This window comes from Ilyonectria robusta (assembly GCF_021365365.1).
Source record: "Ilyonectria robusta strain PMI_751 chromosome Unknown BGZ61scaffold_5, whole genome shotgun sequence".
Taxonomy (NCBI): Eukaryota; Fungi; Ascomycota; class Sordariomycetes; order Hypocreales; family Nectriaceae; genus Ilyonectria; species Ilyonectria robusta.
This window is the reverse complement of record NW_025764439.1, coordinates 1,091,823-1,103,930: the sequence shown is the minus strand read 5'-3', so window position 1 is coordinate 1,103,930 and position 12,108 is coordinate 1,091,823. Positions and strand designations below refer to the sequence as shown.

Sequence of the window (12,108 nt, the reverse complement as noted above, 5' to 3'; positions counted from 1 at the left end):
CAGGCTGGGATTACTGGTGGGGTGGGGGGTCCAGTATGGCTCCAGGGTAGGTCGAGGGGATCGGCTTGGCGTTGGCTGCACCGTAACCTCAATTGGTACGGCCCCAGGTACAGGCTGAGGTGACATTGAAGGAACGTACCTGTCAGCACTCAATCGCCAACCGCCAACCGCCAACCGCAACGGGTGGCATATTCTGCCCATGTAAGTGACCTTGAGTAAAGCTCCTCCAACGTCTTGACTAGAGAGTTCCGAGCCTCGGCCCGATCTCCAACGCATTCCAGCTCCGAAAATGGACAATCAGGAGCCATGTCGTCGCTGGCGCTGTGGTCACAGCGTCCGCGAAGTTAACCTTAAGTCCGCTCCGCTGCCCGCAAAAACGCCAGAGACATGTCTTAAAGTGCATTGCCGGCCTAACCGTCACGAGCTCTCTCCCTGTCATCCTTCTGATGTAAATCAAAGCTTCATCCAGTTCCGATCTATTCATCTCCTTGCTGTGTGACACTCGATACCCAACCCCTCTAAGATACCCCTTTACGCCTTACGCACCATCAAATCTTGTCGCACCTCAGAGCTTTCTTATCTCTGCGGACCTTGAGACAGTTCGACGTCTAAACAAACCCACAACTCCAAATAACCCATCGTCTCGACCGACGTCATCATCTTCGCCATGACTACGCCCTCCACTGCCATCATCGGTTCCACCGGCCTCGTCGGCTCCAACATTCTCTCTACACTCCTCGCCCTCGACACCTTCAACCCCGTCAACACCATCACCCGTCGCGCCCCTCACGCCAGTTCGGCACACCTCGACGCCCTCATCGAGACCGACACCACCAAGTGGGCAGCCGCCCTCACCGGCCTGAAGCCCCCTCCCGCGACCGTCTTCTCCGCGCTCGGCACAACGCGCGCTGCTGCCGGCGGCCTCGCCAACCAGTGGAAGATTGACCACGACCTCAACGTCGAGCTGGCCAAGGCTGCCAAGAACGCCGGTGCCCGGACCTATGTCTTTATATCTGGCGCGGGCACGCGCGGCTTCATTGCCGGCATGTCTCCGTACGGGAAGATGAAGAATGGCGTGGAAGATGCGATCCGGGAATTGGACTTTGAGCAGGCCATCATTGTCAAGCCAGGCCTGATATTGGGCCACCGTGAGCAAAGTCGAATCGGAGAGAGCCAGTTTCAGACTGTGGTCAATGCGCTAGGTTCCATCAGCGCTGGCATCAAGGACCGACTTGGACAGGAGGCTGATGTGATTGCCAGGGCCGCAGTTCGGGCCGCTCAGCTGGCCGATGAGGGCAAGGCGCCTAGCAAGTACTGGTTTGTTGAGGCTGATGAAATTATCAAGCTGGGTCGGACCGAGTGGCCTGGCAACAATGCTGCTCCTGTTGCCCTGAAGCAGTGAAGGCCACGGTGCAGTAGGGGATATACGCTGGCATGAGAGTTTGCAATGAGTATTGTCTGCTCCGTCGATTGGCCAATTTTTTTTAAAAGAAAACTTCGTCTGAGTGCATTGCACACACGTCAGTCATTATCCAGTTATCGTACCTCGAGTTAAAGGTGCCGATTCATCCACTGACTCGTGATGGACTACGCCATCACGCCCCCATGACTCTACAATGAAGATTGTCTTGAATGACGACACTCGAGAAACCTGGACGCCCAAGATAGAATATTTGTTGCACCTGGCTTTGTGGTTGCTGGGCAAATGATGAGGTATTAGAAACTTGAGCCTACCCCTTTGACAGTGCCTTTGTAGGAAGCCCAGAGCCAACACTCGCCAATTAGTAGTATCACAAGGACACGATTCAAATATTAGTGGAGCTCTATGAATAGTTGTAAGACGGTAAGCCACTCCATCTAGCTCAGAATAGACCACCATGAGAGCAAGGTGCCACACCAATCGCCCTATCTACAAAGAGGTTAATGGCCGAGCTTCACAATGCCAGAGAGTGATTGGCCAGCTTAGCGCGTAAAGGGCGGTGGTAGGCGCCGTCGCCTTGAAGTTCAGTCAATCAACCTCCCAATGACAAGAAAGAAAGGCGGGTCTGCCGTATGTGATTCGCTTGACTGGCCTGAACAGTACCGCTTGATGTTGTCTGGCTGAGTTTGGGCCATTGGTGATGCATCGGAACACTTGGCAGGGAGGGGGAAGAAGGGATCCGCCAGGAAAACAGAAGAGTCTGAAAAACAGGAATGAGACAAAGAGAGAGCGAGGGCTGGAAACAGAGGTGCGTGTTGTTAAACCAAATCTAAGATATCTCTGGGGCAAAGGGGTATAAGTATGGATAGATCTCCCAACCCTTTCCACAACTACTCAACCACAACACGACTACTCGACCACAACACATCCTCGTTTATCTATCACACCTCATTCAAATACTACCAATATATCTACATTATCAATCCAGCATCAATATCTTTTAAATCTACCCAGCGTTGACATCACTCCTCGGTCGCATTCAACCATTTCCGCTCCTACTACTCAACCAATATTATTCCACTCAATCACAAATCCAACCATCCCTCTACCATGACTCTCGACACCGCCAACATGGAGACCATGGTTGAGTTTGGACCGAGTAACTTTATTGATACATTCCTCCGCAGGGTCAATGGGAATTCCTGGATTCTCGGGGGAAAGCTCCTACTCTCACGAGTGAACGAACCCTCTGAGGGTATCACTTCATGGAGCTCGGGAGACGGTGATTACTACACCCTCTCTACAGCCCCATCCACTGTACCCCCGAGCCCCGACGTGCAATCGCAGTTTCCCGAGGAGAAATCGATTTTTGTGATCGCAGATTATGGTGAGTGGAGGGTGCTTTGGCGTGTTGGCGAGGCTTATCTTCAAATCACACGAGTAAATCCTCCAGAGGATCTTGTAAACGAGTTTGCGACAACGGAATTTATTGAAGAAGAAGAGCGAAAAGATGGCCCTTTGGGCTTCAAGACTCCGAATCTTCTCCACTATTCGGAATTCGAAAACCGAGAGTACTTTCTTTTTGAGAAACTTCCAGGTGATCGTTTGGCAGATGTGTGGCATACACTGGGACCAAAGGAAAAGCAATATTATGCCGAACAAACAACCAATATCGTCAAGAGATTCCCAAAGCGGTATGGAAGGTTTTGTGATCTCACACCTTACAGCATTGTTGTAAATGGGACGGACAAGCCAATTGGTGTCTGCAACTTCGGCACCTACGAAACCACGGACACGGCGTTCAAGCAACATCGGCTTGGCACCCAAGCAAGGATGGAATTTATGGCAAAGTTGCAAAAGGAACAAACAGAGTGGAGAGCCCTGCTCCATAAGCACATGGCGGAGGACGGATTCGGTAGCGTTTGGGGCAGACTTGTGATTCTTTCGCTTTCGGGTCATATTTCGTGTACCAACCGGCCCCTTTCAGTAGATTTCTGGTCTCTTTCTATCTTTGAGCAGCTGTCGGATTCTATCCCTGACAGCTGTCGGATTCTATCCTTGACAGCTGGAAGGAACAGGGCCAGAAGTAATCAGTGCGAAAGAAGGGCTAACTGAGAAAGGGGGATCACTGGGAGAGGTGTAGATATTGTTTCCTTTTGTTATTCACTTTGTATTGGGCAAATCACGTAGGGCAATAGATTGGCGAATGTTACTTCAATTTTCTTGCTCCGTTATACAGACAGACCAGACCAACTTCGTACAAGAGACATCATCTTCTTAACTATGTTCCTCCACCTTTCCTCCCCCCTTCCTCTAATGTTGCGTATTAGGTACCATCGTTTCCGGAGCCGGCTTGGGCGGCTGCAGCCTGGAAGGCCGCTGCGAGGTAGGCCGCAAGAGTGGCAGCTAAGACCTGCGAAGGCAGGCGCAAGCACCTCGACCCTCCGAATGTCCCTCGGCAGGGAACGTCGTTATCCCACTCCCACTTTAAAGGATGCCGATCGCAAACGTCGCACTTGTATTTGAGGGGAATGCCATTGGACATGTCGTCGTGAGTATCCATTCTGAGCCTGATGGTCGTTCATTGTTAGTGACTGAAGGAACAAGTTGGAGGGTACTGGAACTTACTGGTAGAATGTAGTGGAGTTGTTCTGGAGTTGTGGACCGCTTGGCGATGGTAAGGTTCTGCGTGTGGTCGTTTGGCTTGAGAAATCGAGTGGTTGCTTGACTTGAGAAATTGAGAAGAGTGCGGTATGGAGAGGGAAACGGGGTTACTTATACTCAAAGAATCCAACTTGAGCATCTCTTTGGTCAGCAACCAGTTGGTCGTAACGGGGTGTCCGTCTTGCCCTGAAACTACATGTCAGAAATGAAGAGGTAAGGTGCAGGAAGGGGAGCGCAGGAGTCAGGCAAAGTGTGATAGAACGACCACTCAACAGGGGAGATAAATGACAGACCTCCAAAAATATGACCTCGCAAACGTACAACCTGAATCTCAGTCGCTTCTAGCGTCTCGCTTTAGCTAGTCTCTCTTAGTCTGATGTAGCCAAGCCCACCAACTCAGCGTGGCTTGTGAATTCTACGCCTCCGGGATACCATCCCATGATGGGATGTGGATGGGTTCCAAACCGTGGGTCGTTTGCTGCTCTGGTCTGTCGCCATCCCACCTCCCCGCATCACTGCATCGATTTCGCGCTTCGTCTTCCGTGTATGACTTGGGCCACTATGGTCGACTCATGGAGATGCTGGAATTCTGTGGCCACATTCTTCAGACTGGCGGTGTGGTTTGGAGGACTCTTGATCCTAGACGCCCAAGAACCCCGTTGGCATGCGGTCTCTGCAACGAACAAAGGATTGAACAGCCACTATATTCCAGCCACCATATTCATGCCCCTGTCTCAATATCTGTCCATCTCCCGGCATATGGCGTCGCTTAGCTTGCTGGCGGATATTTGCGTCTGTTGGCGCCAGGAGTGGCGGCGCGGTGGGCAGCTGGCCAAAACATGCTTGCACACGCACGACCAACAGCTTTCTCTTGACATAGATCGATCAACTCCCAACTGCTGCGAGAAAGGGTGACGTAATAAACCGCCGACAAGAGAGAGTGAGAACATTGCAAGAACGTCACTGGAGGCGTATAATAGCTGCCGGTAGCGTGCCACGTTGATGCATTGCGACGGCAGCCGACAGCAATGGGTTGGCGCCAAAAGAGTCATGCTATTACGATTGTCTTGGAAGTGGCGTTTCAATAGACCCTGGCTAGTGGTGTTTGAACAGGTGTCTGTACTGTAAAATGATAGGTCTTCTTTCATGGCAGGACAATTTTGAAGCTGAACGCTACTAGCTTCGCAACCTCCACCGTGAACTTTGCTTCCTACCAGACCAACCTGCCCGCCCCTATCCATGAATTTTGGAGCTGTGGGAACCGCCTGGAGCTCAGAAGTGTCATGGACTGGCTTCTTGGTGATAGGGAAAATTTTGAATGGCGTGAAAGCACATCCTGAGGTGCAGTCGGTGTTTGTACGCACCCTGTGCGCAGAAATGTACTTCCCAGACTTGCCAGTTGGCGACAACGCCACCAGACAGCCGCGCATTTCGATGAGGTCCACTAAAAACGCCCATGCTTAAAAAGAAGACAGAGAACAGAGAGCGCGGGATGCTGCGCGAGTTACCATGGCAAGCGGCTGTTGAAATGTCGCCAACTGCTTGGGATAGTTGCAAGTCGGCACGTCCCGCATGCTGTGGAACTTCGCCGACTTACATGACTGAGTCTTATGCCAGCACGCTGGGGCTGGCCAAGAGGTGAGCGAAGACATTGAGAAGTGTTCGTGACAGACGGACGCCCGAGATGTGAGATGCGGGAGTGCCTCATTTCTCCGCCTCGTCAGCCTCGCGCGCCATGTCTCACATCTCAGGCGTCCTCTAAGATGCATCCGGATCCTTCTGGGGGGGTCTCCCGGGAGGGAGGGGCGGGCTCTTCCGGGGGGGCGGGGGCCCTTCCGGGGTTTTTCGCCACGCTCAGGTACGTAGCTTCTGTAAAGGGGTAAGTCAAGTCAGTGAGACTTGTGAGGAGAATGATAATAGCTATACAGACAAGACTGACGGAGGCCCGAAATATAATACAGAAAGGGGTTCTTGCTGCAACATAGGTACCAGTAGGTATGCTTGAGCGCGGGAGCTGTTGACCTGTGGAAGAGGGGAAATACTCCGACAGAATGGGAATGGGGTCCACTTCGTAGGGCTAAGTGCCTAGGTACGTACTTATAAATTGGCCGTCCAACCAGTTACCGCACGGTATTTCACTCTGTGGCTTGCAACTGTGGTGGCAGTGCAACATCTTCATCCCGTCAACCAGGTAAGCTAAGCTTAACCAACCGATTGCAGCCGCCGCCTCCGCCGTCGCACTTCGGCACCGTTTATGCTCCGCGCTCCGCCGCTTGCTGACAGCTCGCCGGGCTGCCCCTCCTCCAAAACTAAATTTACCCCACCATCCAGATAGATGCCCCTCCGATAACGATCCGCCGCCATCACATAAGCCGCCAAACGCCAACCGCCAGCCGCCAACCGGTCCCGCAACAACTTCTCTCTCCCATATCTATACCCACCTCTCTGTCCTACCGTACCTTTAGAACTGCATATCTCTTGGCTCTCTCAAATTTCTTGGCAGGGACAATTTAGCTGTCGCGAGGATCTAGCTGCAACATTTCACACATAGAGCTCCTTGAGTCACACTCTCAACACCGCAAAACAGCATCATGACTTCCCGCCCGTCCATCGTCGGTCCCGAGGCCGGTCCCGAAACCCCTTACCCTTACAAGATGGAGGGCAAGGTCATCTCGGGCTTTGGACGAGGATCGAAGGAGGTGCGTTGCGTCCTCCTCGTCCCTCTCCGTCCACCCGATCCAAGTTATTGACACCCAACCCCTTACAGCTCGGCATCCCCACCGCCAACCTCCCCGTCGACGACGCCGACACGCCGTGGATCGCCGCCATCCCCTCGGGCGTCTACTTCGGCTACGCCTCCCTTGCCCTGCCCGAGTCGCACCCGGACCGTCCCAGCACCGACGCCGCCTTCCACATCTTCCCCATGGTCATGTCCATCGGCTACAACCCCTTCTACAAGAACACCGTCCGCAGTGCCGAGGTCCACGTTCTGCACAAGTTCACCGCCGACTTCTACGACGCCCCCATGCGCCTGCTCATCCTCAACTTCATCCGCGAGGAGAAGAACTACGAGGGTATCGATGCCCTCATCGCCGACATCAACTTTGACTGCGAAGTCGCCAAGAAGAGCCTCGCCCGCGAGAACTGGGCTCCTGCTAAGGGCCTTGTCGTTGGCAGCCCCGACGTTGAGGGTAAGCTGGATGCCGAGTGGCTTACGAGGTCCGCTTAGTTAGCCATCCACCTGCGGCTGGCGTCAAGATTACGAGAGGAACGAATAGTATACGGGGCAAGGTAAAAAGCCGGGGCAGGGAGTTTGGGATAGACGGAATTTAGAAAAATGACAAGACCCTTTTCGCTCTTGTTTCGCAATTCCTAACAGTACGCGGGTATCGCGCAAAATCATCCGTCAACTTCCTCCTCTTCCTCATCCACCACCGCCACCATCACTTCATAGTCGCAATAACGTCGGCGTTAAACCGTGAATAGTACATGAACCATGTCATGACTAATTCCCCATCAAGGGGCTATGGTCTGCTCTGCTCTCTCTTCTTCTTCCTCCCCCAAAGGTCAAGAAGAGTTGCAAATGCTCATAGAAAACACCTCCCATAAACAAAGTAAAGGGAGAAAGAACGTATTCAAACAAGAACCTCCAGCAATCTTACACTGCGAGTTGCTGGGGTCCTTGATCCGGATAGTATCGTGGAAGGAACTACACATTGTTAGTCGATCTGCCCACGAAGTCAACAGGTTGGGATCTTGGGAGCCAACTTACATTCATGATGATCATCATGGGAATATCAAAAACGTCCCGCTTGATGGTCCAGCAGTAGGTGCATTCCACCTTGCCATCCTTTTCAATCCTGGAGATACCATGCTCACCGTCAATTCGGGTGACCCGGTTGCTGAGGATGCTCGTGTGAGCCTCCTTGTGAGGGGATACCTCTTTAGCCTCGAGGCTCTGCTCCGGCCTGTACTTGACCAGTCGGCAGCTCCTCTGCACCTTGCCGCGGCTATCCTCGAAAGCCAGCTGTGAAAAGTCGTGATAAAACTCCACAACACTGTCATCATCGAGCAGCTCTGCGAGGAACACGGGCTGGACTCGGGCAACGCCCGAGTCCAGCGTCGCATTCTGCGGACGGGGTGTTGTCATCTCACCCTGAGAATCTCTCTCTTGGGAGGATGTACCGTTGGCCGAACGGTTGTAAACGTTGCGGTTGGGCTCCTTGCCTAGAAGGATATCCTTGGTCCAGCCGGTCAAGGCGGTAAACTCTTTATTGGCAGCTGCAACTTCGCCTGATCTTCGACAGACGACGGTAGGTGCGCAGCAGTGCTGGAGAAAATCATCGTACTCAACCAGTGTACGCTGAAAGCATTTTTCCATGAAGATGAGGTCCTGGCGAGTCAGGTCCTTGGTGCATGAGATGAATGAAGGGCGGATCTCGCCAAGGGACTTGGCAATCTTTAGGAGCTTGTTGCCTGGCAGGCGCTTCCGCAGAACGGCAACCATGTTGTGGAACCCGGCTGTGTATGGGTACGGTTCCTTGACACTCTCATAGATGGCGGCTGAGTCTCGCTGTCTCTTGCCCAGGATGGACTGAGGGCCAGTCCTCGTGTGCTTTGGCCTTTGCCGGGGCGGGGCGGCAGCGACCCCTGGGATACCGGCATAGTTATGGTTGGGCGACCCATCCATTCCTGCTCCTGAATGGGGACTCGCTGTGGTGTCTGTACTGGGGCTGTGAAGGCTCGTTGGACCCGCCGCAATGGCAAACGCGTGGGGTAGCCCGTGTTGGAGGTTACCCTGAGCATACAACGATTGGTTGTTGTGGTCCATTCCAGAAAAGTCAGCACCGATCATGGGGTGGTCGTAAGATGAGCCATTGCCGTTGGCAAAGAGAGCGGCGTAGCTGGCATCAGTTGTGGAAGGCTGTGAAATGGAGTTCTCCCTAGGAGGTGTCTCGGCTCCCAGTGCCATCTTGTTGAGGATTCCAAACTCCCATCCGGCGTACTGACTGCCAAAGTTGAGACCCTCAAGATCAAAGTTGTACAAAGCCGGGTTGCTGGGATCGAACAGAGCATTAAAGTCCATCGGGTTTGTGGGCATGATGTTGCCCATCGGGGCCTGGGCAGTGGGCGAGGGGCCCTGGAAGGACGTCGGGGAAGCTTGGGTATTGAAATTCATACCATCCGGGATGGCAACCGGCGTCTGTCCGCCAGCCGAGTAGACTGGAAACGAAGTAGTGCTTCCTTGAGAGAAGAAGGTGCTGCCCGCGGTCGACATGTTGTCTGATTGACTGGAGTTCTGGCGATGGCCGTTGGGTCGAGTGGGCGTGGGCGTGGGATTGTAATTGGGGCCTAGGACCGGGCGGAGGGCCTCCGGAGGAGCATCGTGGAGGTACTTGGCCTTCTTTCGAACACCGTCCTGACAGGCGTCGGCGAGGCCGCGCTTGATGCACCTTTGACAGGGTCTCTCGTCTCCTATGCGAAGAGGTCAGTTTGCAACCCTTTATCCCGCTGTCAAGCCCCGAAAATCATGACCGAAGATAATTCTCCCAGGGAACTAGGATAGTGAAATGAAAGGGAGAGGGCAGACAGAGCAACCGCAGGGTGGTGCTTGGCAGGGCGTTTGAGACCAAACTTCACGGGGAAGATGAAGACGAATCGAGGTGATCAGCAGAAGAGGACTTACCACAGGTCAGATGGGCTCTTTGACAGGCAAAGCACGCTCGTCTTGCCTTCTTCCTCCTGGGTCGCAGAGGATCCTTTGGGTCGTACTTCTTCTTGACCATGGTGTTGCCGTCTTGGTCCGTCATTTTCTCGTCTTTGAGATAGATCTCGTCGTCCTCGTTCTCAGACATGACATCTGAGACCTCAGCACCATTCTCCTCCATCTCGTGCGGCATGGTGTCTTAGTTTTATATACAAGCCCTGGCACCGGCGCAACACACTGTAATGGCTGGAATCCCCCTTTCAGATAGTGGAAACCCGGTCTCTGTCTGCAGCACAAGCGGCCCGGAAATGCAGGCTCCGACCCCCAGTATACCTGTCTCCCGTCGCCCCATTCAATACCTTGCGGAACCACACCGATCAAGCCTCTGTGGCACAGCCAAGCAGGGACAAGACTGTCGTCGAATTGGAGTGGCGATGTGCGCTGTTCACGAGGACAACAAACCCCACGGTGGCGTGGAAACCTGCGCAAGGCTTCCCCTGAAAGAGTCGTTGAGCAGAGATTGACGCCTGCGTATGTGTGATATGCAGGCCAAGATTGGCAGCAGCGGGCGGCTGCTGTGGAAGATGAGCGTTGGGCGGAAACAAAGTCTAAGGCTGTGGGTTGCCGGGATGATGATGACAAGCCTCTTGACTTATGCGAGACCGAAATTGGTCGGAGAAGCTCGTATTCTGGACGGGACGGTTTCGGGAAGGGCCAATGGGCTCGTAATGGGTGCGCAAGAGGCGTTTTGGTGTGACCGTGTGGGCAGTCAGGGCTGGTCGCGGGCAGGACGAGGCTGCGAATGCCGTCACGAAGGGGACAATGGAGGCGGCAGCGCGGGTTTAATTCGACGGGCGAGGGGAGGTCGCGGTCGAGATCGCCTTGGGCGGAGCACAGGCAAGGAGAGTGACGAAGGGCGTCGAGATGCGACACAAGGCGACGGCACGGGTTGGGAGCGTACGAGAGGACGGAGGCGGAGAGGAATGCAGCTACCCGAGGGCCATGAGGGTTGGCTGCACTCGACACTCAAACTAGCAACAACGCGCACTATAGCAGCTCACACGGCGTCGGGAACCGTAGCAGCGGGCTATGGTGGCAGCGTAGCGTTGTGCAGAGATGAGGCATGCGAGCCAGGCGCGGCGCAAGGAGGGGAGAGGGGGGGGGGGGGGGGGAGAAGAGGAGAGCGGAGCGGGCGAGAGAGAAGGAAAGGAAGAGTGGAGAGGGGATAACGAGGTAAAAAGGAGAGCGAAGATGCGCGCAAGGAGGCAATTCGCAAAATAAGACGACGGCGGTCAGTGGCCGGGAGTCAGAGGACGAGAGGTCGGAAGGCAGAGGTCAGGCGACGGGGCGGTGGGATGTGTGGATGTGTGGATGGTGGAAGTGTGGAGGTGTGGAGGTGCGGATTGTCGACTGAGGCCGTGGATTTGGAGTGGATTTGGGATGGAGGGCAGCGGATTTGGTGGTTGGTGGTTTTAGTGGTGGGCTAAAAGCACTTGACCGACCGGGTTGGTTGGTTGGCTGGTTGGTTTGTTGGCTTGTCGGTTGGTTGAATTGGTTGGTCGCCCGGCTCTTGTTTGGCGGATGCGACGGTGGATTTTCTCGCAGAACAGAACGAAGGGGGGAGTTTGAGGCTGTAATAATACTTCCAACCGTTGGGGGGGATTATTAGTACTTAGTACCTTGGTAGGTAATGGAGAGAGACAGGTGGAGAAATGGGTAATGGGTAATGGAAATAGACAGGGCAAGCCAGCAGGACCAAAACAGGAAACGATGGATCCCCAATGCGAGCAAATTGCCAATGGGGATGTGATGTATCATGGATTCAAGGGTGAGCAACAGCAAAGAACAAGCAAGAACCGGCAAGAAACCACGGCCAAGTCGATCGAGGCTAGACGCGGTTTGGGCAAGGCGCTGGTGATGCCCCAGGTCGCGGGCCTAGAACAGCGATAGACAGCGGCTGAGGGCTTGGCTGTACGCACTATGCGCATTGGAGTGCTCACGCGAGGAATCAGGGAAGCACATAATCATGACAGAATCACACAGGCAGGGCCAAATCACACAGGGCCGAGTGGGAGCCAAGCCAACCTAGGTACCTGATGATGGGGCCGGCCGTAGGTACACCATGTGGATAATCCTTTTCACCTTTCGCGCAGTCGCGCAGCCGCGCACCCACACCCACAACTCACATGCACAGCACATGCAACTGCATGCCCAGCAGCACCGGCAGCGGCAGCGACAGGACCAGGGCCCGAGGGAGAAAAAAAGGAAGGAAAACAGCTGGAGCAGCAGCAGAAGCAGGGGACAGGCATCCCCAGAC

At 54.2% G+C, this 12,108-nt stretch overlaps 5 protein-coding genes across 5 annotated transcripts; 4 read left to right on the top strand and 1 right to left on the bottom strand.

The window, feature by feature from the left end:
- The first annotated feature begins 382 nt into the window (after positions 1–382).
- BGZ61DRAFT_183592 (uncharacterized protein) lies at positions 383–1,640 on the top strand. Its single transcript, XM_046237712.1, has one exon. The coding sequence runs from the start codon at positions 668–670 to the stop codon at positions 1,400–1,402; it is 735 nt and encodes a 244-aa protein (XP_046107571.1). The 5' UTR covers positions 383–667; the 3' UTR covers positions 1,403–1,640.
- An 890-nt stretch (positions 1,641–2,530) lies between these two features.
- BGZ61DRAFT_529729 (uncharacterized protein) lies at positions 2,531–3,563 on the top strand (the record flags this gene model as incomplete). The annotated part of the gene is made up of 2 exons (XM_046253448.1): positions 2,531–3,335; positions 3,541–3,563. 2 exons carry the CDS (start codon positions 2,531–2,533, stop codon positions 3,561–3,563), a joined length of 828 nt encoding a protein of 275 aa, XP_046107570.1.
- A 2,676-nt stretch (positions 3,564–6,239) lies between these two features.
- On the top strand, positions 6,240–7,431 carry BGZ61DRAFT_446548 (uncharacterized protein). The gene is made up of 2 exons (XM_046245221.1): positions 6,240–6,783; positions 6,852–7,431. Exons 1-2 carry the CDS (start codon positions 6,676–6,678, stop codon positions 7,311–7,313), a joined length of 570 nt encoding a protein of 189 aa, XP_046107569.1. The 5' UTR covers positions 6,240–6,675; the 3' UTR covers positions 7,314–7,431.
- Positions 7,432–7,742: 311 nt separating this feature from the next.
- BGZ61DRAFT_346781 (uncharacterized protein) lies at positions 7,743–9,984 on the bottom strand (the record flags this gene model as incomplete). Its single annotated transcript, XM_046239914.1, has 3 exons — positions 7,743–7,793; positions 7,857–9,559; positions 9,771–9,984. 3 exons carry the CDS (start codon positions 9,982–9,984, stop codon positions 7,743–7,745), a joined length of 1,968 nt encoding a protein of 655 aa, XP_046107568.1.
- Positions 9,985–10,154: 170 nt separating this feature from the next.
- On the top strand, positions 10,155–11,238 carry BGZ61DRAFT_183531 (uncharacterized protein). Its single transcript, XM_046237710.1, has one exon. It carries the CDS (start codon positions 10,325–10,327, stop codon positions 11,018–11,020), a length of 696 nt encoding a protein of 231 aa, XP_046107567.1. The 5' UTR covers positions 10,155–10,324; the 3' UTR covers positions 11,021–11,238.
- Positions 11,239–12,108: the final 870 nt, after the last annotated feature.

Coding starts and splice junctions, on each gene's coding strand:
- BGZ61DRAFT_446548 (XM_046245221.1), top strand. CDS start 6,676: ATGACTTCCCGCCCGTCCATCGTCGGTCCCGAGGCCGGTCCCGAAACC. Junction 6,784..6,851: donor TTGGACGAGGATCGAAGGAG/GTGCGTTGCGTC, acceptor AACCCCTTACAG/CTCGGCATCCCCACCGCCAA.
- BGZ61DRAFT_183531 (XM_046237710.1), top strand. CDS start 10,325: ATGTGTGATATGCAGGCCAAGATTGGCAGCAGCGGGCGGCTGCTGTGG.
- BGZ61DRAFT_183592 (XM_046237712.1), top strand. CDS start 668: ATGACTACGCCCTCCACTGCCATCATCGGTTCCACCGGCCTCGTCGGC.